This window comes from Ammospiza caudacuta, chromosome 20 (assembly GCF_027887145.1).
Source record: "Ammospiza caudacuta isolate bAmmCau1 chromosome 20, bAmmCau1.pri, whole genome shotgun sequence".
NCBI classification, from domain to species: Eukaryota; Metazoa; Chordata; class Aves; order Passeriformes; family Passerellidae; genus Ammospiza; species Ammospiza caudacuta.
The window spans coordinates 10,866,203-10,892,000 of NC_080612.1; the positions used below are offsets into that span (position 1 = coordinate 10,866,203).

Below are 25,798 nucleotides of genomic sequence, written 5' to 3' on the forward strand. Positions count from 1 at the left end.
ACACAGAAAATTTCATCATTTAGGTACAAAGTTATTAATTATGGGACAGCAGAAAGCAGCAGTGCCCACCTGGCTTTGGCAAACCCACATTCTTAAAGCCTTTTGCACCTAAAAATCATCTCTGCATTTGGGGACTCACCTTCATACCTTACTGCTTCCAGACACCTCAGAATGCTTCTCCTTCCCCCAGCCCCTAATTAAGCACCTAATTAAGCTCCATCAGCCCAGCTGACAGTGCCCAAAGGTTGTTCCACCTCTTGTATAGCCCATGTGAAACGTGCCAATCACCTCAGCAAGGGGCTCAGATAAAGCATGGAAATCTCACGTAAAAGAGGAAACTAAAAGTGAACAACAGGCACGTTTTTAAAGGTTTTTCCCAGTCAGTGAAGGAAGGTGGGATCTGACCCCACAAGGAGTTAACACCCCTGGGTCAATGGAAAATGTGAATTTCCCCATTTGCTGTGAGGTCTAACAGTAAGGGCACTGGTTTCACATCTCATTCAGAATGGGATCCTCAACTGATGCACATGAAAACCAGAAATGAAAATGTATTGATATGTGTTGCAGTAAACATGAAAGGAAAGGAAACAAAAATTTAAAAAGATCTGACAAGTTCATGTGGATGCTCTGCATTTAGCTCTTGTTTTAGAGCAACAGTCTGTTATGTTGGCTCCTCTACAGTTTAATGATTTCCTGTTAAGAATTTAAAATTAGAAGCCTCCAACAACTTCCCCATAAGCTATTTTCAAGGTTCCTTTAATATCCACATCAAGGAGATATAGTAGGTTCATATGTTATCCATGTCAGTTCACTTCCTTCCCACTTCAAAATAAGCATATTGGAAGGAAATTCAGCAGGTTTTTATTGTTTTCTTGGAACCTCTTTTTCCACTAACTATGCCCAGCTATAGTAATTTAAAAAATAAAGCTGTCCACAAACAAGCTCACATTTAACCCATAACAAAACAAAAACTGCTGGTCCAATCTGAAAATCCTAAACTGTGCCAGATAATGATCCAAATCTTAATTTCCCATTGATGAGTTAGCTCAAATTTTCAACTCCATCCAATGTGAACTTCCTCTTTGTTACCACATGAATTTTACAAACAGCATTTTGTTCTCTGACAAGTACCTTACCTTTGAGGAAAGCCTGCAAACAACATTTTTTCACTGGCAGCACATTAAATAGATTCCATATTTTTCATCCAGGCTTTCTAGAGCCATATTCCTGGAAAAGAAAAACATATAGTACTTATTTATTTACTAAATCATTTGAGACAGGCATTAAAGGCAGAGCCCCTCTCAGTTCCTCACTGGGTCAGTGAGAGGGCTCCAAACACAAATCACCACTTCCCTGACAGAAATCACCTCCCACATCCACCCACCAGAAACGCTCCTGATGTGAGCGCTCCCTGATTGGTTTCAGTTACAAACGAGTCAGGTGAAGCTGCAGGTGACTTAACCTGACCTGAGGCCACAGCAGTGACAAAAAGCAGCAGCAGGAGAGAATTCTGTTGCTTGGGTTTTAATGAACATACAGCTCCTAATTTGGCTGAAAGAGAAATCTATGAGTACAACAGGGGGGAAAAAAAAACACAAAAAATCCCTATTTTCAATTTGAAGCTCGGTGTGAGATGAAGGCAACACTGCTGCTTTCTGCAGTAATTTTCAGACCAAATTGATTTGTCAGTGATCCATCCACATCTGGGAAGGAATCATGGAATGGTTTGGGTTGGAAGGAACCTTAAAGCCCATCTCATTCTCACCCCTGCCATGGGCAGGGACACCTTCCACTGTCCCAGGCTGCTCCAGTCCCTTTCAGCCTGGCCTTGGGCACTGCCAGGGATCCAGGGGCAGCCACAGCTGCTCTGGGCAGCCTGTGTCACCCTCCCAAAGAGGAATTTCTTCCTAAAATCTAATCTAAACCCATCCTATCAGTGTGAAGCCATTCCCTGTGGAAAGAGTGCCTCTCCCTTGCAGGCACCTCCAGGTGCTGGAAGCTGCAGCTGGGTCACCCTGAACCTTCTCTTTCCCAGGCTGAGCAATCCCAACTCTCAGCCTTCTGTGGGAAGAGCCTCTTCCAGCAGAGGGGAGCTTCAGCACCTCACTGGTGTCCAGAAATAGTAACTCAATGCCAGTATCTGGTTGGGATTTGGGATTTTCAAGGGTTTTGAGCTTTTTAGGGGGGGGGCAGAACATCACCAGGCTGCACTCCCACTCTCCTGAAATCCCACAGCCACGTCTGCAGATGTAAAATCTCTTCCACACACGGAGATCTGACAGCCCCAGAGGCTGTTTGATCTCTGAGGGCAGTTCAGTTTTTCTTTTTTACAACAACCACCATTAGATTTTCTTCCTACATTTACCCCTTGTGATCCCTGCCTGCACCCCCTTCCCCTGCAGTGACACCCAGATGTCCCACACTCCAGATTCTGTGCATGTGAGGGGCTCAGGCACCCAGCTGCATCTTCAAACAGCTCAGATTGCAGCAGCCAGACTGACTGAAGGCTTTTCCCCAAACATCCATCCCCTCTCTGCTCTTGGGCATTGGCAGCTTATGGAAAAGTCCTTTTTAATTTTCCTATTTCTCCATATCAAAAAAAGACAAAAGGAAAGAGAAAGATACCAACAAAGATAAGGATATCCATCAGAAGTTCTGCCAGCAAGCACTGGAAGGATTTTCCAACATCTGCAATGATTAATGAGTGATTGCATTAAAATAATTTACGGATGTGAAAAAAACATTATTGAATGGAGTTGTTTTGTTAATAAGCTCCCAATATGGTTTAAGGGGAAAAAAAAGGAATTAAACAATTAAAGAAACATTACAACTAAGGAGGAACCAATTATTCAATAAAACAGTCTGCTATAACTCAGTTTTTCTGCTAAATCTGTTATTTTTATGCTTACCTACTATCTCAACACAGTGGCTGAGGACTCCACCAACTCTCTGTAACACATTCAACAACAAAAAAACTGTTTATGATAAAAGAGCACCAAAAAGTTCAATATACAAATATATAAAAACATGGAGTATTAATAAAAAAAACAAGTGCTGATATATTTAAATGCTACCCCTATGTAGAGATTAAATTGTTTATGCCATAAAGGTTATTTTTCAGGCTCCACCAAAATAAGTTACAGACTGAATATATAACACACTCCAGAGAGGCTTTATATAACATTCTTCCTTCATAGACACATTTATTTTTCTGAGTGGGCACTCTAGGTTTGTCTACAAAAGATTGCCAGGCAGTAGAAGGCGCAACCTAATTCATTTTTCAAAACACAATAATTTATCAAGAAAATAAAGCCCTTTACCACAGTGCTTAAGAAACATATTTACCTTCACTGATTTTTTTAAAGAAAATGTGCTACATACTTTATTTTAAAATAAAATAAATAGCATTATAAGCTTAAAAAATATCCTTTTTGATACATTATTAATACTACTTCTTTCATACATAAAAAAATAAAAAAACAAAACAAAACAAAACAAAACAAAACAAAACAAAAACCAACAGCTCTTTGCTGCTTTTAACAGACCTCCAACCTTCCCAAACCAGGCCTCTAAAAATAACTGAGCTAAATAGCCTCGACCCCTGGGGGGGTTAATTGCCAACAGGATTCCCTCAGCTGCATTCCCTCAGGTGAAATAAATCCTCATCAATTCAGAAAATACAAGAAAAACCTGTAGCCACTAAAAGGAAAAGCAAAGGGAAAAAAAAAAAAAAAAGACAAAACAATCTTCCATGGTCTGTTTATCTCACATTCCTTTCTTCCCACTCCATAACACTTCTTTGTGCAAGTAAAGGACAAAGAATAATGTCCTCTCACAAAAACGGGAGGAATAGCAACAACCTGGGTTTTAAAAATAACGTGCCCAAAGCAAAACAGTAGGAGATCTGCCTCCTATAATTTTTTTTTTAATTAAAAAGAACAGTAGTGGTCCTATATCAGCTAAGAAAACACCAGCAACAGAAATTTCATACAATAATAAAATTTCTTTCATACTTATGACCATTATGTCCTGTAACAGCAAACTCCAGGCGCCCAAACAGTGCTCACATGAGCTGCCAGCACACCTGCAGGTCATGGAAAGCCCAATGTTAGCTGGGTGTTGGCACAGGTGAGCTGTCAATGATATTTACGCTCTGTGAGAAGTTTGGGCTGGGTGGGGCTCAGGGTATGAGGGTGATATTTGATCTTTGCTGCTCAGCCCCAAAAGATAAAGCCCCTCGGGCTGGTGTGGACTGTGGGGGTCATGGGCAATTCTGCCTCACTCATCACAGCTGCCTGTAGGGATTCACAGAATCCAAAGGTTTGGAAGGGGCTTTAAAGCCCATCCAGTCCAAGGCAGGGTCACCTGCAGCAGGAATGAGTCCAGGTGGGTTTGGGATGGCTCCAGAGAGGGAGATTCCATTCGCTCCCAGGGCTTTACCTCCTTCATACAAAGTTCTTCCTTGCATTTGGGTGGAACTTGTGTTTTAGCTTATGGCCACTGCTCCTCGTCCTGGCGCAGGGCATCACCGGAGAGAGTCTGGCACCATCCTCTGACAGCTCTGAGAGCTTCATTACATCTTAACGAGATCCCCTCTGTGTCTTCTCCAGACTAACCAGGCCCAGCTTCTTCTCATCAGGGAGCTGCTCTAGACCCTCCATAAAACCCCACCCCACAGCGCTACCTTGCTTCCCTCTAAGTCTGTTCCCTCATTCCTCCCTCACGGTGCCCAGCACTGCTGCCACCGCTCAGGCAGGGCTCTGGGGTGCGAGGGGGAGCAGGCAGGGAGCTCAGAGTCCTGGGGCGAGATGGCGGGCGGGCAGGGGGATGAGAGCCGCAGGGCGTGAGGCAGAGCTGGCAGGGGGATGAGAGCCGTAAGACAGAGCGGGCAGAGCTGCAGGAGCCCCGTGAGGCGGAGCGGGCAGGGCTGCGGGAACCTCTGGGCGTGAGGCGGGCAGGGCTGCGGGAGCCTCGCGAGGCGGAGCGGGCAGGGCTGTGAGGCGGGCAGGGCTGCGGGAGCCCCGCGAGGCGGAGCGGGCAGGGCTGTGAGGCGGGCAGGGCTGCAGGAGCCCCGCGAGGCGGAGCGGGCAGGGCTGTGAGGCGGGCAGGGCTGCGGGAGCCCCGCGAGGCGGAGCGGGCAGGGCCGCGGCAGCCGCGGGGCGCGAGGCGGAGCGGGCAGGCGGCGGGAGCCCCGTGAGGCGGAGCGGGCGGGAGGCGGCGGGGCGGGGGGAGGGAGGGGGGAAGGCGGCTCCGCACAGCCAAGATGGCGGCGGTGGAGCTGGAGTGGGTGCCCGAGACGCTCTACAACACGGCCATCTCGGCCGTCGTGGACAGCTACGGGCGGGCGCGGCGCCGCGACATCCGCTCGCTGCCCGAGAACATCCAGTTCGACGTGTACTATAAGGTACGGCGGCGGCCGAGCGGGGCCGGGCCCGGCCGGGCCTGCGGGACGTGGAAGGAGAAGCGGCCCGGGGGGCGGCCCGGGCCTGGCCTGGCCGGGGGCGCGGGGCTGAGGGGCCTCGCCGGTACCGGGCACGGGCCGGGGGCTCAAGGTCTGTGGGGCCGCCCGAGCTGCGGCTGGAGGAGCGGCGGCTCCGGGCTCCGGCCGTGCCGGGGCCTTGTGGCTGCCCCCGGGAGCCGCCCCGAGGCCGCGGTGAGGGGCTGGGAGCCCCTGAGGGGGACGCGGAGCCGGGGGCTGGCCTGGGGGGCCGTGTGGGGAAGGTGCCTCTCGCCATTGGGAAGCGGTACGGGCAGGATGAATCCAAGCTGGCTGTGCTGGAAACTGTTTTTTCCTTTTTTCCTTTTCTCCTTTTTTTTTTTTTTTTTTTTTTTTTGCAATAATGAATTGGACACGGTGATGTCAGTGGTTGAGGGAGCAGTTTGCCGTGGTCGAGTATAAATGAGCTGGTAGGAACCAGATGGAAAGAACTGACAGTTGTTTAATGCTGTAGTTTTATTAGCATTAAATTATTCCTTGGTGAAAGGGCTGTTCTTCGTTTAGCTGCCCCTGGAATATACGGATTTGGTGTAAAAGGTGCACTGAGATGCTCCATTAATTTCTTAGTGTCCACTAAACAGGCATTTTATTCATGTGCAGGAACAGCTGGAAATGAGCATTCATCAGGGGAGAAACAATGTCTGTAAAAACCCCCAACAACCTACCATGAGGAATAACCTTCCTTTCCTCTGCCAGCAAATTTCTGAAAATTTAGGTGTTTTTAAATGAAGTAAATCTTTAGTCTTTATGAACCAGGGGTAATGACCCATCATATATGTGGAGAGCAGTAGTATTTACTGGAGACAGGGAAATTGCTTTTCAGGCACTGAAACAGACATGTGCATTTTCTGTGTCCTGGTTATTTTGTCTGCCTTAGGTGCTAAGAAGGATGGAAACCCATTTTTCTGACATATGAGCATGCTCACAGATAATGATGTGATTGACACATCAGCTAAAGGCTAGAGATATGAAAATCACAATGTGGAAGAATATTTGGGGGGTGACTTTCCGCTGTTAATGACATAAACTTCTTTGGCATTGCCTGGTCTCATGTTCATTCAGGTGAGAGAATGGTGCTCTGTGGTTTTTAGAAGCATGAAACAAAACCTCCTTCTGACATAGAAATGTGCAAGGATGGGTTATTCCCAGCTGTTTAAAAACTTATCTGTAGGTGAGCTTAATAGATCACTGACTTTGATTCTGTTGGTACTCTCCAGTGGTTGCTTTGAACCAGGTTCACATGGAGTTGTTCCATGCTGAAGAGGATCCAGCAGCACATCTGATTTCTGAGGAGACTCCAGCATGGTTCTTCTGCTGGGGTATCTGGTTTGTCACCTTGCTGGGTAGATGGTGATAGAGGTGATAAGTCCCCAAGTCAGTGTTTGTGTTGTGGGGGCAGTACAGCTGCTGTTAATGGCAGTGAGTGCCTGGAGTCACAGCCTGGGTTGGGTGGGAGGGGACATTTGTGCCCATCTCATTCCATCCCAGCCATGGCAGGGACACCTTCCCCTGTCCCAGGTGCTCCCAGCCCTGCCCAGCCTGGCCTTGGGCACTGCCAGGGATCAGGGGCAGCCACAGCTGCTCTGGGCGCCTGTGCCAGGGCCTCACCCACCTCAGGCATCTTTTTCTAATTTAAACCTGTTCTCTGACAATTTGAAGCTTTCCCCCTTGCTTTTCCTCCAATTTCTGTGTTTCACAACAGGAGTTTTTGTCCTGTGTAAGGGGCACTGATGTTCCTCTTGCCAACCCTCATCTATGGGGTGTCCTCTCACAGAATGAACCAAACTGGGCCATGCCTGCAGTGAGTGTTCTGTGCCTGTGAGGGTGGGCTGGGCTCCCACGTGCTCAGTGTCACCTTTCTGTGGAGGACAGCCAGCCTGGGTGGGGCCTGCAGTGCCCTGGTGTAGAGAGTGGCATCCCTGGAACTGCTCCCGTGTCCTCCTGTGAGTCCCTGTGCTCCTACAGAGCACTGGTGACTCTTCTTGGCTCTGTGTTTGGATCACAGCAGCATCAGAAGTGCCATTTGGGGTGGATGAAGGATGTTAGGGACAGCATCCCCTCCCAGTGTGTGTGGTGCTTGCTTTGCTGGTTTGGCTCTGGGTAGTTATTTTGAATATCAGGTGGATGTTAAAGCCCAGTTCATCATGGTGAGCCATATTCTGTGTGTCCTGGTCACTGAGTTCTTTAAAGCAGAATTTCCAAAGCTATTAAGTCTTTGCAGTAAGACAGACTAGAAAACTTCTAAATATTTGTTTGACTGCATGGTGTTTGTTGCTGCTCTGTTGGAGGATGTCAATTGTTTGTTAGCATCCTGTATTACTTTCATTCTGTGATGAGTAAAAGGAATAAAAAATGTTTCTAATCTTTCATATAACTTGTAAGTAATAGTTTTTTATCTGGGTGTTAGTCATGGTTTGTGGTACTTGAGAAACTGCCACTGATTTTTGCAAAAAAATAAAAGTCAGATTTTGTTTTGTTCTATAGATGTTAATTGTCTGTGGCTATACAAAAATGTTTTCATCGTGTTCATTGGTATTAACGCTTAACATTTGCCAGGTTTGCCCAGTTTTGCCAACATGTCCAGGTTGATTCAGGAGCAGGAGGTGAGATCCCCCAGCAGAGCCAGTTGGGGCACCCTCTGGTCCAGGCTTTGGCTCTGTTCTCATAACTTACTGCCTTTATTTCCCACTCCTTAACAAATCCTATTTGGTTTACCTGTACATCTTCTAGAATTACTAACTCTTGGGACATCCCTACCAAACCTGAGTGGGGAATGGGGCCGGGGTAGCTGCAGGATGTTCGTGTGGGTTCTGCTGCAAGGTGACAGAACAGGCAGGTTCCTCATACTGAGCATATTTATCTTTCTGGAGCATTCTCCACCAGTGACTAAAGCTCCAAACAAGGCACTATCAAATAATCATGATTGTGGTAAAACAACAAACCTGCTCTGCTGCAGCAGGGTCTCACTGCATATCTCTTTCTTTCAAGCACTGTTTGACTCTTCCTTGCAACCATGAGGAAATTAAGAGGCAGAGCAGGATGCTTGTGAGGATATCCTGGAAATTTCCAAGCCTACATTTGAGCTACAAAATGTTTAAAAGTTTTATTAATGGCAGCTGTGTTTTGAGGAGACTAATAACCAGTATTGATACAAGTAACACCTGCCTCTGGGGGGCAAAAATAAAAATGTGCACACATATCATACTTTGTTTCCTTTGGTTGTTTGCCAGGTTTATGTGTATCCTGGTTGGTTTTTTCCTAGTTGAACTAGTCAGATTCTCTTGCTTAATTTTTTTGGGGGGGGAGGATGAGAGAGAGGGTGTGTAGGTTTTAGAAGTCAAAGAAAGAAATATGCTGGATCTCGCATAACTCGGACTTAGCATATGAACAAAATGCCAAAATTGTGTATTAAAAAGTAGTGACAGCTGGAATAAACTGCAAGTCCAAAAGAACCCCAACAAACCCAAAACAAAAGAACCCAATCAGCCAAAAAAACCACCCCACACTGAAATCTCTGAAAAAATCAACTTCTTATATTCTGTAGTTTGTTGGGGTGAGGATAATGTTCTGAGAGAGGCTGTCCCTATAAAGAACCGAGGTTGTTGGCAGAAGTCAGGTTTTGAACTCTCTAGTCAGTGTCTTGTACAGATTTCATTTTTTCCCCTTGTGCCTCTGCCTTACACTCTATTTTGCATAATTATCTCATGGCTTTGGTTCTCAAGGTGCTTTGGTGCTTTAGTGTTCTCTGTCCCAGGTATTTGTTGCAGTTGCCCAGTGCCAGCCTCATCGTGGACTTGGATTTGGTTAACAAGGAGTTTCATCCCATGCTCATTTTCCTTTTGGAATGACTTTTCTGGATTGTGTGTTTCTCTTTCCTTCCAATTGATTTTTCTTGAAAATAATTTGTTCTTGGAACATTTTCTGGTGAGATCATTAACCACAGGAGCAGCTGGAGATGGCATTAATTTGGTTTCTGTCACATTTAGGTATTCCTTGAACCAAAGAAAAGGAACAAGCAGGAATTTGCTGACTGTTGACAACAGGCAGCAGAACGTTTGTTCTCTGCATTGCAGCAGAGGTTGGGTTCACTGATGGAGAATCATTGCAAGCACCATTCCTGTCCATTAGGATATAGCAGGCTTTGGTCTCCAGGGGTTTGGTGAGAGGCAGAAGGTGAACTCCCCCTGAAATGAAGAGTGGCTGTGCTTCTGCTTCAGTTCTGAGCTTCCCTGCCTGGGGAAGCACAGCCAAGGTCACAGCACAGGGTGTGTGAGGGAGGCAGAGCCCCCCAGAGCTCTGTGTGTGCGGGGGGCAGAGCCCCCCAGAGCTCTGTGTGTGAGGGGGGCAGAGCACCCCAGAGCTCTGTGTGTGACTGGGGCAGAGCCCCCCAGAGCTCTGTGTGTGACTGGGGCAGAGCCCCCCAGAGCTCTGTGTGTGACTGGGGCAGAGCCCCCCAGAGCTCTGTGTGTGAGGGGGGCAGAGCACCCCAGAGCTCTGTGTGTGACTGGGGCAGAGCCCCCCAGAGCTCTGTGTGTGACTGGGGCAGAGCCCCCCAGAGCTCTGTGTGTGAGGGGGGCAGAGCCCCCCAGAGCTCTGTGTGTGCGGGGGGCAGAGCCCCCCAGAGCTCTGTGTGTGCGGGGGGCAGAGCCCCCCAGAGCTCTGTGTGTGCGGGGGGCAGAGCCCCCCAGAGCTCTGTGTGTGACTGGGGCAGAGCCCCCCAGAGCTCTGTGTGTGACTGGGGCAGAGCCCCCCAGAGCTCTGTGTGTGAGGGGGGCAGAGCACCCCAGAGCTCTGTGTGTGAGGGGGGCAGAGCCCCCCAGAGCTCTGTGTGTGACTGGGGCAGAGCCCCCCAGAGCTCTGTGTGTGCGGGGGGCAGAGCACCCCAGAGCTCTCTGAGGGGTTCTGCTCTGACCCCAGGGTGAGCTCCCCTGGCTCTGCTGTGGGTTGGGGTTAGGAATTCAGTGTGTGTGGGAAGCAGGGATGGTTTCACACCCGTGTGCAGCCTCTGTGTCGCTGGCAGGAGCAGTGTGTGCAGCACTGCTGGGCTGCCATCACATCCTTCCAGCACCTCTTCAATTAAAGCCTCTCACTGAAGGAGAATCATTACCTCATGAGTTTTTGCCAGTTATTATTAACACATGCCTTATTTCTGCAATCTAAATTTAGATGTGAACTGAACTGTGCTTCCTTGTTATGTCTTTACTGGTTTGAAACTTCTTGCATTCTAACTTGTACTACTCAGACTTTTTTATTTTAACCTCTAACCATGGGGCACGTTTCCTCATCCTGGTGTCTTCCTTACCTTTCCAGTGACCTTGTTGAGTCTGAGACACCAGAACTCATCATTATTGAGATAATGAGGTCACATCACGAACAGAGGTGTTGAGCTCCTGCTGAACCATAATTCCTGTTTCCACTTCATTTCCTCTGGGCTGATTGAGCTCCAGGCAGGCTGGGATTTCCCAGTTCCTGAGGAGAATCACACATGTGTGAGGCTCAGACTTTGTCTTCTTTGTGGAACACAAACTCTGCTGCTCTGGCCCAGAGAGCAGAGCAGTGGGAATGTTTGGGGTGTGCAAGCATTGGGCTCTAGAAACTGTCTCTGTTTTCATGCTAGTTCAGTGACATTGGGGTTTTTTTCTTGGTTATTTATTTGATTGAGGTTTGTACAGATCAGCCAGGCAGTTGGCATTGTGCTTTCCAAGGAGACCTGGAATTTTCTTTTTTTTTTTTTTAATGCCTTGAACAATATCCAGTAGAAGCTTGTCCAGAGGTTTTGTAGATGATTTTGAAATTGGTTTAAAAGCATGGAATGTACCTAAACTTCAAACTGATTGTTTTTGGTAATGAGGCTTTGTCACCAGATTGAATTCAGTGAACTGTTGACTCAGGAAAACGTTTTCCTTCCCTGTGGAGTGGGGAAGGAAGATGTGGTTTCAGCCCAAAGCTTTCCCAAACTCTGCTGTCTGTTTAGCACTCTGTCCTTCCCCAGTCTGGCCTGATACTCCATCACATTATTGGGCATTACAAAACATCCTGGGAGCTTCTTGGATTTCCTCTGTAATTCTTACTGAAACATCCATGTTTATCAATCCCTTTCCAAACTGGAGCATCAGGAACATATTTTTCTAGTTGTGTCTTCTTCAGTTCCTCTTCTAGAGGATCCTTTTACAGCTGGCTGGAATTACCCCCATCTGCTTTAAAAAATTATTTTTATTATGTTTAGAGAAAGTTTGGTTCTTTGTTTGCTTTTTTAGCTTAATCTACCCAGAGGGAGAAAGACAAGAACTTTAATAGAAAGGTGATGCAATAATAAAGTTACGAGTCAATGTCATTAATATGTTCAGCTGGGGACACCACAGTGTGCAGCTTTTGTCACACACCCACCTGGACATGCAGTTCAGCATTCAGCCGTGGCTCCTAGGAAGGGCTGTGGTGAGCTTCTCACAGCTGTGCACAACAGCTGGATTGGGCAGGGTAATAATCCACCTGTATATTAAATTTATACCTCAGTGCCAGAACTTATGTGTGAGCTGATGGAGCTGGGAGTCACCTTGCAGGCTTTGAGTCATTTTTCCATAGTTAAAGAAAAATAAATCCCTGGTAGGTTCCAAAGAGGTTAAGCTGGTGTCTAAAAGACATTTCTCTCTTCAGAAGAGAATAGTTCTTTAGAGGTCCAAAGCTCAGTGTTCATGTCAGGGCATGTTTTTCTTGAATCACTGTTTTGTTTTGTTTTCATGTGATGTAGCAAGGCTGTGGTCAGGAATTCTGTCTCTGGAGCTTTAACCAGAGAATCATTTCTTCAGTCCTCCCAACAGCTTCTCAATGAGTGTTACTGCATCTCCTGAATTACTTCACGGTTTGACGTACACTCACTATTTCCATGTCAAATTTTGTTTGAAAATATTGCTGTAACAGCCACAACAGTTCCAAGAGGCTTCCAGCTGAGTTAATTCCTCAAAATGTTTGCCAGTATGTCGAGGGAAGGGGTTAGAGGGGTAGGGAAAGTCCCAGAGATGTTGTATTTCAAGTTAGAGCAGTGAAAATTGCAGCTTGAACTTTGGGGCCCGAGCCAAACCGGACGTGTGCCCGAAGTTATTGATGTTCCAAAGCTGAGATCCTGTGGGACCTTCCCCCTCCCTGCCACCCCACCAGGCCATTTGCTCCTTGGCAGTCTCAGAGTCTCTTGTGAGAGGGATTCTCTCCTTACAAGAAGTGTTTATGTAACCTCATAAATATATAAGTGTTTCAAAGTCTTACTGTGGTTAATTTTTGATAAACCAGGAATCTCTGGGATTTTGGGTTGGTGCTGCAAGGTGATGGGAGGGAGTGATGATACTGTGCTCAGTTCTGTGAAACCTGATACTGTTTTTGGTTCCCTTAAATCCTGCTCCAGTGCTTTGGGGATGTGTCTGAGCTTCCTCCAGAAACCATCTCATCAATTATTGATGGCATGCCCACCTTCCCTTTGAGCATGGAATACCAGGCAATTTAAACAGCTGCTTTTTGGGTTTTTTACTGCAGAATGCACATTTTAGGTTTTATAGAGCATTTGCTATGAGACAGCTGTGCTGAAGGAATGAGAACATTTAACCATGGCTGTGGCTGTTAAATACAGCAGCCTGGCTGTTCCTTCAGTGCCAGAGAGAATCCAGCAGGAGCTCTGATCCCTTTGAAGTGCAGGGACACGCTGCTTTATCTGAGCTGTAACTTTGCATGCAAACTTGCTCTGGTTTTTAAAAGACTTCCCTTTTCTTTTTAATGTTCCCTCAGCAAAATAGATAACGAAGAGGAAAACATTCATTTCTGGCAATTGACATTATTAGGTCAAAGTATTTTTGAAGCTTTTTTTTTGTAGGTTGTGTTGTTAAAATAACAAATTTGCTGTGCTCTAGAGCTAGTGTTGTGTGCTTTTATAAGAGTTGACTAGAACTAAATTTCTGGCTGGAGATGTTCTCACGTGCTGTGTTTGGAATATGAATTCATCAGCTCCCAGTGTTTGTGGAGGAAAAGGTGAACCAGGCAGCAGATGCTTATCACTGGAAGCATTTGAAGGCATTATTAAAGCTGGGGGAATATGAATGTTTTCATTAAGGCACTGCTGGTGCCTGTGGCAGGTGTGGAGTGCTGCTTCCTCAGGTCATCTCTGGGGCAGGACCTTTCAGATAATGGGAATTAATAGTTCACAATGGATTTCTGACATTTATTTGCACAGTCCCTCTGTACCTGTGTAAATCCATGGCATTTATAGCCTGATGTGGCAGAACTTAACCATGCACTGCATGGACAACACTCTGTGGTTTGCTGTGAGCAGCTCAGCTGATAAATTCACTTATCTGCAGGCACAAATCACTGTGGGCATTAAAGAAGCAGTGCTTTGAATAAATGCATGAACAGGCTCCATTTTCCCATTTACTGCTGGGGGAGTCACCTGTGCAGCTCAGGTGTCATGGGGAGGGGCTGCTGCCTTCTGTAGTGCTGGCATTGGTCAGTGGTCCCTTGCAGAACTTGTGGGTTTGGGTTTATTTTTATCTGACATATTTGCATTGCTGCATCCTTGCTTGTGTGTCATTTAAACTTGTTCTGAAAGCACTTGGTATCAAAACTGCCAATTGGATTTGTAGCTCACATGTGGCAGTGCTTTGGTGTTGCAGGGCACAAACACCTGGAAATACATCCATAGATGATAAAACCCCCTTGAAACCCTCCATGGACCTCTGATAGCTCAGGTTTTAACACTGAAATTTTGCTCCTGAGGTGAAATCTTCTGATACAGGAAGCTACTTTTTAGCCTGCTGAATTTCAGTGCTTTAAAATCTAGATTTCATCATAAGTTATCTCTGCTAGTAAGCTGAGTTTCCCAGCAGAACTCAATCTTACATATTAAGATAAATTTCCCTGGTTTTTTTTCAGCTTTACCAACAGGGCCGCTTGTGCCAGCTGGGTAGTGAATTTTGTGAACTAGAAGTTTTTGCAAAGGTGCTACGGGCTTTAGATAAAAGGTGAGTGTTTCAATAGCTCAATAATTCTCATTTCAGCTCTCAATCTCTCCATCTAGGAAGAGATGTTAAAGAAAGGCACAAACAAGAAAAAGCAAACAATGCAAAACAAACCCCCCCAGCTGCTCAACACCACAGGTTGTGCCCAGTCCCTGGGAGCAGCAGTCACAGCACCCATTTCCTGCTGATTTAGCAGATCCTGAGGGAAGCTGATAGGATTGCCCCAGTTTGAAGCATTTTCCTGTCATTAAATATTCCAATTAGTGGAATTACAGAACCTGACTGTTTTAGATCAGATTCTGTGGAACCGGGCTGAGCTGAGGCTGCAGGCGCTGGTCCCGCCCATGGCTGTGTGATGTTAATGGAGCCATCGCTGCTGGTTTGTCGGGAGGGCTGGGGGAGGGACGGGGGTTGGAGCCTCCCCCTGGTGACTCTGAGCTGGGAACTCTCCAGTTTGGGTCCCTGGGGACAGCTCGTGTTTGGCTCCCACCGAGGGTGTCCCTGTACAGAACCTGGTGTGCATCACCCAGTGCCTGAGGTCCATTGGCTGCAGCCTCACAGGAGGGCTTGCACTCAGCTGCTTTGGGTTTGAGGGGGTTTGGGCTTGATTTCTGTCCTTGGGATTCATGAGAGCCAACTGACTGCTTTCAGACCTTCGTGAGTAACCAAACTCTGCTTGTCTTTGTTGCAGACATCTGCTCCACCACTGTTTCCAGGCTCTGATGGACCATGGAGTCAAGGTTGCTTCAGTCCTGGCCTATTCCTTCAGCAGACGGTGCTCCTACATTGCAGAGTCAGATGCTGCTGTGAAAGAAAAAGCAATCCAGATTGGCTTTGTCTTAGGTAACGGCTGCTCTTGGGCTCTTTGCTTTCTCTCTTGCAAGTTTCAGTTATTGTAACAATAATTTTTTTCCTGTTAAAGATAGGCCTTTTAAAGAACTGTGTGTTTTGGAATGGAATTTTTAGAAAGCTATTTTTGTCTTAAATATATGGGATTTTAATATCTAAGAATGTATAGACTTTTTAGTTCAAACTGTTTAGGGTTAAAATTGGCTTGCAGATGTGATGAGGAATTTGCATGATTTTAGTGCAGGTAAGTTCTGGGGTTTTTGGACAGAAATGTAGGAAGACTCTGCAATACCAAGAAACCATCCTAAACCCAAGTATTATTTCCTTCAGCTGTAGGAGAATTCTCCTCTTACATTTCATCCTTTCCAGGTCAGGAGGGTTTGACCTTGACAGGATTTCTGTCTGTTGGAGCAGGTCCATGAAATAAGTGATCATCTTGTAAGACCTGAGCAAACCCTTTTTCTCTTGAAAACAAGTTTTACTCTTCAAATTGGTGTTTGTTGCTGATTTTTGCAGGAGGGTTCCTGTCAGATGCAGGCTGGTACAGTGATGCTGAGAAGGTTTTCCTTTCCTGCCTTCAGCTGTGCACCCTCCACGATGAAATCCTTCACTGGTTCCGTGCTGTGGAGTGCTGTGTGAGGTGAGCTCACCTTGAATTCCCAGGAAACCGTGGAGCCCTCCAGCTCCAGGTGCTCCTTTGGTGTTCTGCTGCACCAAACACTTTCCTGCTGGAGATCAGGAGGTGCTTGTTTTACACTAATCCCTGGATTTTCAGCTTCTAAGTTGGCAGCACAGTACAATGGATTGAAAACCCAATGTTTTGCTATCCTGTGTAATCTCTCATGAGTAACACTGCTGGATAATAAGAGTGGCCCAGCAGTTCTTGTTTCCCAAGGATTTTTGCATGTGAAGGAATGTTCTGTGTTGGACTTTGCTGAAGTTCTGTTTACTACAAAGAGAATTGGCCAAATCCAAATGCAAACAACATAGATACAATTGAGCAGAGATAAAGGCAAAACTTCCCTTTCTTGATTCCAGATCCAGCAAGTTTTCTTGCTCCATGCTGAGTGCTTAGCTCTGGGCCTGGGAAAAGATCTGGGTGTCCAGTTCCTGTGGGCACCTCTGGCCACAGCTGAAAACATTTGGAAAAGTAAGGGGTTTTTTTTTGCTGTTAGAGTTTTGAAGCTGCCTTGTTCCTCAGGGCCTGCAGAGGTTCACTTTTCATTGACAGAGCCTCTGTTGCTGTTCCCCTGTGTGTTGAGGTGTGATGAGCTGCAGGCAGGAGCTGGCTGGGTTTTGTTGCTCTCACCATGACCAGGCTGTTTTTGCCCACTCCAGATGTGCCCATGGGCACCTGGAGGCTGCTGGGCAGAGTTAAAGTAGGATTTTTTTTTTTTTTTTAGCAGCTCAAACAAAGAACAAAGCATGTGCTGTATTTGTCTGAATCTAGAGCAAAACTTGTTTGGAAAGCTGCTCCCAAAAAAGCCCTGCATCTTGTTTATGGTTGGGCAAACACGAAGAGTGGAGAGGCTTTGCCAAGAGCTGCTGATGTCCTGTGCCAGCCCAGGGCCATGGCAACGCTGTCCTGCCTGGTTCTGCTGGCTGGCATTCCAGAAATGATGCCAGGAGCTTGGGAACACAATCTAGCTTCCTGGAACTGGGGAGTGATGGACATGGAGCCACAGTCACTGCTTGGTCCTTTGCCTTCTAATTAATCTAAAAAAAGTTTTCTCGTTACATCAGGCTCTTTGGCAAGCTGGAGAAGTTGCTTAAAAATAACTGTCACCTTCTGCAAATAGACATGAAAAGAGGGGAAAGAAAGGAAGGGAAAAAAGGAACTGTCTTTGCTGGACAGTAGTGTGGAAAGGAGATTTCATTCTGTGCAGGAGAAAGCAGCCTGGGTTGGGCTGAGCCCTCCTGACCTGGGGTGTTGTTAGAGACTTCCATTGTTCCTGGGGAGCTCTGCTGGGACATCACCCTCTGGGCAGCAGGAAATGTTCTGGCATCTCCCAAACCCTCAGCATGGCTGGTTTGGAGTTGTATCAACCTGAAAAATCTCAAACACTTTGGAAAGGGCTCAATCTGTAAAATCTAAACACCTCTGTGTGGCAGAGAGCAGTCATTAGACTGATTTTTCTGCCTTTCAGCTTGAGAGTAAATGGTGCTGTAACCACCTGATCCCACTGCAGGAGGCTCTCACACTGGAGCTGGGAGAGTTTTAAGGAAACAAAATTCAAGTCCAGCTTTTGAAAGTATGACACTTTCTTTGGCAAGCCAAACCTCTGGGAGTTGAATTAATGCCTTGCACTATTAATAGAACACAGTTTGAAAACGTGTGAAGTTTTGTGTTGTTTAAGCACAACTTGGTGTTTCCTTGTCCTGGCAGTGGTGAATTCTGTGGAGAAGCTGGGAAGGTGTGAGGTTTCTCTGGGCTTGTACCCTGCTTTTCTGGAGTGTGGTGCTCCTTTGGTTTGCCTTCTCTCATTATTCTGTGTTGAACAAAGAGGTACAAGTGCATTACACAAATACGTGGTTCTCCCACCTCATTGTTGCACATTTGGCTGATTCCTGGATTGTTTTCTTCTGGTGGTTTTAGACTTGCTAAGCTGCTGTGTTGGCTCGGAGACTGGGTTTGTTGGGGGAGGTTAGTCCCCAAAAGCTGTTATTGCAGACATCAAAGGAGCTTCAGAGCCATTAGCATAAACGTCCTGAGGCCTCTTCTCTTCCTCTTGGCTTTATCTCCTAAGATTCCTTTGGATTAATAAAGGATTTTTTGTTACTCAGAACTGGATCGCATAAACTCTGCTCATCCTAGAGGATTGGCTTAGGTTTAGCTTGGGTTTTGGGGAGATTTCTTTGTTTCTAGACACTATCACTGAAGCATCCAGACCCTGCATATGATCTTTCCCAGGAGCTTATCTAAATTGCAGTGCTATCCCCACTGGCTTATTCCATTACATGGGATTTGGGCTCTGTGGGTTTGATGTTGCAGAGCAGCTCCCAACTGAATGGTGTTGGCAAAATGTTTTTTTCTCTTTAGGAAAACTGTTTACTTAATTCTTCTCTCTTTTCTTTATAATTCCTGTCTCTTGTTGCTGGAATGTTCCTGTGACCAGGCACACAATGCACTTGTACATCGTGTTTGCTTCTGGGGCTTTATTTAAGGGAAAATGTGGGTGTTGCTTTTTGCTGTCTTGTTGTTGAGCCACGGTGCTGGTTCCCACTGGAGAGCTGGAATTTGTGTAGCTTTTGCAGGGTTTTGAAGGGCTTTGCTTTTGATGTTCTCTTTGTGCAGCAAATCCACATCTGTCATGTGCCTGCCTTCGGGCCCTGCTTAGGAAAATGGAAACTTTATTTCCTTTCTTGTTACTGTTGGGGTTTGGTGATGCATTTGGGTGGGAAATGGAGGGACAGTGTTGGACAGGCAGCTCTTGGGATGAGCTGAGCTGTATCACTGGGGGAATGGCTGCATAGCTTACATCTCTATTTGGGGCAAGTGGAAACAGGCTTAGAAAATAAATTGAGCAAAAATTTCATTGTTTGCTCCTTCCCCTTTAACAATTGCTTGGAAGTTTTATCCCAATGTGTGATATCAGGACTAAAATGCAGTTTCTGCACATTAACCCACATAGTCAGAGTTTGGGCCTCCTTGCAGTGCAGCCTCACTTTGTGCTTCCCTTCCCTCTGTGCAGTTCTCCCTGTGCTGTGTTGCCCTGATTTCCCCAGCCTTGCCTGGTGTGTTCAGTCTGTTACTCACTGTCTAATGACACATTTCCAGCAGGGACAGTGGAGTTAATTCACCACAATCCATGTCTGCTCACTGGCAGGTGTTTGCCATGGAGCAGGAGCAGCTGCCCTGGCTGGGAATCCAGCTCTGCCCCTTGGGGCTTGGAATATCAGCACACACCCATTCCAAATGCACCTCGATACAGCCAGGGAGCACCAGCCTGCTCTCATGCACAGATTCTTTGGTTTTATCTGTAACAAGTGCCACAAGCTGGAACTGTTACTCTGGAGAAACAGGAGGAGGTTTCACCAGTGCTGGGTGTTACTGACTGTGTTTGGGTGTCAGTCCTTCAGATGGGAAGGCAGCAGCATAGCAGAGGAAGAGCAGGGGATGTTTGAGTTGTTGTGATCAATGAAATGGTGGGGCTAGTTCTCATGTGGAATGAATGTGATGAAATCTCACATGAAAACCTCCCCCAAGCCCCAAAGCACAGAAATGCCCACTTGGAGCTACTCAGGGTTTGGGGGGAAGTGCAGGGATGCAGGAAAATGAGCTGTGGTGTACTTACTGTGGCTGCTTGGGGTTCCACCCTTTGGGGAGGAGGTGGAAGGGATTTCAGGCTGTGTAGGGCAGGGCTTTGGGAATGGAATCTCATCAGTATTGGGAAGAGTAGATTTTATGGAAAATTAACACAGAAAGGCACCACACCAGAGTGGTTCAATATGAAACTGTATCAATAGGTAAAATCCTGTGGCATCTCCAGCAGGAGAAATTCCTGCCCTGTGCCAGCTGTGTGTGACTGAGCCAGGCAGGGCAGCTGTGCTGGGCTGGCAGAGCTCCAGCCCTGGGAGTGTCACTGAGAGATCCCTGGTGCTGCTGCAGGCAGAGCCTCTGCAGCTCCCTCAGCAGCTCCCTCTGCATCCCCAAGGTTGCTGCACGTCCGGAACGGGAACTGCAAGTACCACCTGGGAGAGGAGACCTTCAAGCTGGCGCAGTCCTACATGGACAAGCTGGCCAAGCACGGGCAGCAGGCCAACAAGGCGGCGCTGTACGGAGAGCTGTGCGCGCTGCTCTTCGCCAAGAGCCACTACGACGAGGTGAGGCCCTGGGCTCCCTGGCACTGCCACCTCCTGGGTGTGCTGCACTAGCCCTGCTTCTGCTCTCCTTGGCACCTGTGTGGCACTGCCAGAGCGATCATTCATTTATCCACTCCCGTTTCCATGGGTTGTTCTGTGTTAGGCTGTGAGTTCTTCACAGAACTTGGACCAACATGAACATACAGGTGTTACCTTGCCTGTATGTGTTGACCACCTGCAAATTAAGTATTATAAAAGCTTATTTTAATAATTGGAAATGAATAGCAGAACCTGGTTTATTAAACTCTGTGTGAAGTGTAACTACTCCATAAACTGGTTTTCCTTTAAAGCCCCTAAGTTCACTGACAGAATGTCGTTCTGCACATTGGGAATTGTGAGGATTGCTTAATGATTATAAAATATCCTGTTCTGTCTGTAAAAGTCATTGTAATATAACCCTAAGATTAATATAAAATACTTATATGTTCACTATTAACCTTAAAAGTGGTTTTTAAGTCTGTCTTTGAAGGCATAGCTGGACAATTCATTAGACATAAGCACTCACTGCATATTTTAAATTTTGGAATGTAAATGATCAGCTTTTCAGAGGCAGGTAATATTTTAATGTTGCAATGTTGTGAAGTTCCAGCTTCCATTGTGTTGGTGCCTCTCTGTCCCACAGGCCTATAAGTGGTGCATAGAAGCCATGAAGGAGATCACAGTTGGGCTGCCTGTAAAAGTGGTGGTGGATGTGCTACGACAAGCATCAAAGGTGAATCTGCAATCTCCCCTTTGCTTTGGGTACCAAATTAGTGCCAGGAATGGCTGAGGAGAGGTTGTTACCTCCAGAATTCTCCTCAGGAGCACTAGGGGTTGTTGTTTGTGTTTGTCCCAGGATGGGTGGGGGAGTTTGTTTGTTTGTGTCTCTCTGAAATGGAGTCAGAGCTGCCCAGGGGACCATTGTGACAATGTTAACCTGTGAACTTCCCTGGAAGGGCTCTGACCCCTCTTTGGTCTGGACTGGGTCCTTCAGTCAGGCAGGATAAAATCAGTTTATTAATGCTGTGCTCCTTCTCCTAAATAACCAAAAAGTCCTTTAATAACCACAAGGATATTTTGAAATTAAAACCAAGAGTAAGTGTGGCAGTGCCTGGGGCTGAGCTGTGAGTGCTCAGCTGCTCACTGCTTCCCCTGCCCTGCCCAGGCCTGCGTGGTGAAACGGGAGTTCAAGAAGGCAGAGCAGCTCATAAAGCACGCCGTGTACCTTGCCAGGTAAGGGCCATTCCAGAAAAACCCTTCTGAAATTGTGCTCAGCTGGCCTCAGTTTGTGATGGAGGTGTGTTTGTGCAGGGAGCATTTTGGAGCCAAGCACCCCAAATACTCTGACACGCTACTAGACTACGGATTTTACCTGCTCAATGTAGACAACATCTGCCAATCTGTTGCCATCTATCAGGTAGGCAGCAGGACTTGTTTGTCTTGCTGGTTTTCATCTCTTAGATGTTATAGTTAATTCATGGAGATAGAGAATAGTTGATTTCATTACTGCAATTGTGATGTTTAAAAAATCCCCAAACACTTCCAGCTATGGGGTTTTGCTTTCTTTGTCTTCCTCTGACTCCTGTCCTTTATATAAGTAGTGTCTCAAATATGTAGAGACTTTCAGAGCCAGTGGATTCATCATAGAGACGAATTTGGGGTTTTTTTCTGTGTTTCCTGATGAAATTGTGTTTTCGGACCCCTTGCAGACAGCGCTCGATATCCGGCAGTCGGTGTTTGGAGGTAAAAACATCCACGTGGCCACAGCTCATGAAGACTTGGCTTATTCTTCATATGTTCACCAGTACAGCTCTGGCAAATTTGACAATGCACTGTGAGTACAGCACACAGCAGCACAGTTAGTGCTGTAAATGAAGAAAAATATTCATTGCATTAATATTTCCAATTTTTTGTCAGTCAGCTGCTGGCATACATAAACAGGTCCTGAATTTTTTATTTCATCTCTCCCAGATTCCACGCTGAACGTGCTATTGGCATTATCACTCACATTCTCCCAGAAGACCATCTCCTCTTGGCCTCTTCAAAGAGAGTTAAAGGTAGTTCCCTTTGTTGTTTGAACCATTTGGTTGTGCTCATCCTGGTCCTTTCCACGCAATGCAGCTTTTTCAGTGGAGGTGTTTGTAGTCCTTGGTGTTTAAAGCACACTTGTAACAAAAAAAAAAAAACTTAGGCAGATGAGTTGGAGCGGGGTGGGGGTGAAATTATAGAATATAAAAATGTACTGAGACAGACTCAGTGACAGACACAGAGCCTGGTGGGCTGGGTCCCCTGGCTCTGAGCTGGCCGTGGGCACAGTAACAGTTCCTGTCTCCTGCCCCCAGCACTTATCCTGGAGGAGATTGCCATAGACTGTCACAACAAGGAGACAGAGCAGAGGCTGCTCCAGGAGGCTCATGACCTGCACCTCTCCTCGCTCCAGCTGGCTAAAAAAGCCTTTGGGGAGTTCAACGTGCAAACAGCCAAACACTACGGCAACCTGGGCAGACTGTATCAGTCCATGAGGAAGTTCAAGGTAAGACTTTACTCCTGACCTAAAATCTGCAAGACCCCTGAAATCTGTCACTACAAATGAAGGGTTCCAATGTCCATCATTCCCAAGTTCAGTTGGTAGTTCTGTGCTTGGAAAACTTGTGCTTTATCTTTCACCCCAAAAGCAAAAACAATCCATGGAGATGGATGATACCCTCAGAGGGTGACCGGGAAGAATTTGGAGAACTTGGTTTATGTTTGGCTTTGTTACTTTTTGCCTGTTACAAAATGCTACTGTTTGAGCTGCTACATAGTTAAGTTTATTTAAACTAACTTTCCCCTCCTTCTGTGGGGTGGTGAGTGGTATCTGACTGACTTGTGTGACTCTGGCCCTGACAGGAAGCAGAGGAAATGCACATCAAGGCCATCCAGATCAAGGAGCAGCTCCTAGGGCAGGAGGATTATGAAGTTGCCCTCTCCGTGGGCCATCTCGCCTCCCTCTACAACTATGACATGAACCAGTATGAAAATGCTGAAAAGCTTTATCTGAGATCCATAGCAATTGGTAAGTGACTACAGGAAACTTAAAATTTTTAGAAAATAACTTGGCTGTTAATCTCTAGACAACATTCTGTGGCTAGAACATAAGTGGGAGAGTGTAGGCAAATTTTGTTGGTAAAAATAACGTGATAACTCAAATGCAGCCCATGGAGATCTTACCTCTCAACTCGGCTTTTCTCTTGGGTTTCTCTAGGAAAGAAGCTTTTTGGTGAAGGATACAGTGGACTTGAATACGATTACAGAGGTCTCATTAAACTGTACAATTCCATTGGCAATTATGAGAAGGTGTTTGAGTACCACAACATTTTGGCCAACTGGAACCGGTTGCGGGACCGGCAGTTCTCGGTCACGGATGCGCTGGAGGACGTCAGCACCAGCCCCCAGTCCACGGAGGAAGTGGTCCAGTCTTTTCTGATGTCTCAGAACCTCGAGGGACAGAGCAGCTAAGAACTTGGTCAATTAACCAGTTAAGGTTTTTTCCCCCAGGTTACAGGGGGAAAAGTCATACTGTGAAATCTAAACCATGTAGTTCTCTGGGGGCTGGAATTTGCGTTGAAACACTGGTCCAGTCTACTGAAGAGTGCCCATACGGATGAATGTGTGTTAAATTCCTCTCAGCATGTGTATGGCATGTTTAGTTCGGCTCACATTTTTAACTTGGTATTCCCAAAAAACCCCCTTCTCTCTCTCTTCTTTCAAAAGAAGCTACTTTGCAGAAAGTCTGCAAGAAAACATTAAATAAAACTGTTTGAGTTCAAAAGAGTTGCATTCTTATTACGGATGGAAGGTTTCATCGAGAGCTTTCTGCTGATTGACAGAGAGAACAAAAGCTGTACTCTGAGGAGCTGTAGGAGAAAGGTCTTGCTGCTGTATCATTGTAGCAAAGTTCATGGTAAATAGCCAGCAAAGGGAGATGTGCTGGCCTTGGCTGCTGCCTTACCAAGAAAAGTGGCAAAGACCCACTCTGGAGAGCACCATCGCTCATTGAGTGCCAGCTGTGCTGTTGTGGATGCCCTGAACCGGACCAGGACAGATCCCACAGAGCAGCAAGCACAGTGTCCTCGGTGCCACCACCAGTGCTCCCCTGAGCAGGACCAGGACACCACGGTGGACCAGCCTGCTAGAGACCCGTTTTGGACCAGTGGCTTTAATTTAATGTTTCTGCCCCTGCATTCACTTTGACAGTAGAACTCTCTCATTTAGGTGTCTGATCAGTGCAAATGATATCCATGTGATAGATCCAGAGCTAGGAAGTGAATTGATGGTTTGTCTGTACCCAGTGAGCTTCTGCAGAGATTCCTGGCAGTGCCACAGCTCCACCCTCTCCCTCTGCTGCAGCCACTCCTCCTTTCCTCTCCCATGGGCTCTCTCTGCTACCAGAGGCCATACTGTGTTTATACCAGTGAAGAGTTTTGTATTCCAGTCCAGTTCCATTTTCTGTTTCTGGAGAACACAACTTACTGTACAGGTTGCAGGGGTCAGTGAAAATGCCAAAAAGCACAACAGGTTTTTTTTTTTGTGATGCTTCATTTCTACATTAAACAAGAGTACAACCAGAAACCGATTCCTTACGTTAATTTACGAAGCAGAGCTCAGCTGTACAGACCCTCTGAGAATGCCTCTCTCACTAGCTTGTCTTAATTCTTCTGTTGGGGGCTGCGTGCTTGTGTGGGTTTGGGTTCAGGTGTTGTTTTGGGGTTTGTTTTATTTCCTAATGTTGGGTAAGATTTGCAAGTCTGTGTGACACAAACTGGAACTGACTCGCTGCTGTTACCTCAGCTGTGCCCTGGATCTGGGATTCTGTGGCTTCTGTCACTTTGGGGATTTCTCTCCCCTTCTTTTCAGGGTTTGTACCTTGGCCGGTCCTGCAGGGCTGGGACTGGATGTTCTGTTTGGGGTCTGGTTTTTGTTGGTTTATGGGGTTTGTGGCAGGGAAAGCTGCTGGATGATCTTCAGGGAAGAAATAGAGGTTTTGGACATGACTTGGAGCTTAATGGCTCTTCTAAGTGAAATTTTACAGGCCAATAGTTCATATTCTGGTGCCTTCAAGTGTTTTTTTGGGGGGGGAAAAGCTGGGTAATATCAACTTTAAAATGCAATGACATAATTAGTGAATGCAGATTAATGATTGCATATTTAGAATATCTTCACTGAGGTGAAAAGAAGTATTTGCATAAAACCCCCTGTGGTATTAGGACTTAGCTGCAGTGTGTCTGCAACAGCTGCTCGGTGAAAATCCAACTTAGTTATGTGTGGATTTAAAATGTGATTTATTTATAGCAGTTTTTGTTTATGACTGTGTAGGAGCTACAGACAAATTCAGCTATACAAGGCAAAACCTTCTCCCTGAATGCCCGTGGCACTGACAAGTTATAAAGTTCTTACAAGTTCTTAAATCCTTTTAAAAGGTATTTAAAGTTAAACAAAGTTTGTAGCAGTGTCAGGACTTGGGCAGGAACGTGGCTTAAAGCTGTGCTAAAGAACTGAGTGATTCTGTACTGCAGAAGTGTTGGGGCTCCCAGCTGGGTCCCTGGGTTTGCACTGACCTGGGCTGGAGATC

The 25,798-nt window shown here is 46.4% G+C and overlaps 1 protein-coding gene across 2 annotated transcripts; it reads left to right on the forward strand.

The window, feature by feature from the left end:
- Positions 1–4,267: 4,267 nt before the first annotated feature.
- Positions 4,268–25,798, forward strand: APPBP2 (amyloid beta precursor protein binding protein 2). 2 transcript variants are annotated; one of them, XM_058817753.1, is made up of 13 exons: positions 4,268–4,386; positions 14,411–14,499; positions 15,188–15,339; positions 15,862–15,985; positions 20,001–20,169; positions 20,831–20,920; positions 21,353–21,420; positions 21,499–21,604; positions 21,897–22,021; positions 22,159–22,244; positions 22,530–22,720; positions 23,077–23,242; positions 23,432–25,798. In XM_058817753.1, exons 3-13 carry the CDS (start codon positions 15,219–15,221, stop codon positions 23,683–23,685), a joined length of 1,500 nt encoding a protein of 499 aa, XP_058673736.1. In that variant the 5' UTR covers positions 4,268–4,386; positions 14,411–14,499; positions 15,188–15,218; the 3' UTR covers positions 23,686–25,798. The 2 variants fall into 2 exon arrangements, with proteins under 2 accessions (XP_058673736.1, XP_058673735.1); XM_058817752.1 differs by lacking the exon at positions 4,268–4,386 and adding an exon at positions 5,250–5,404.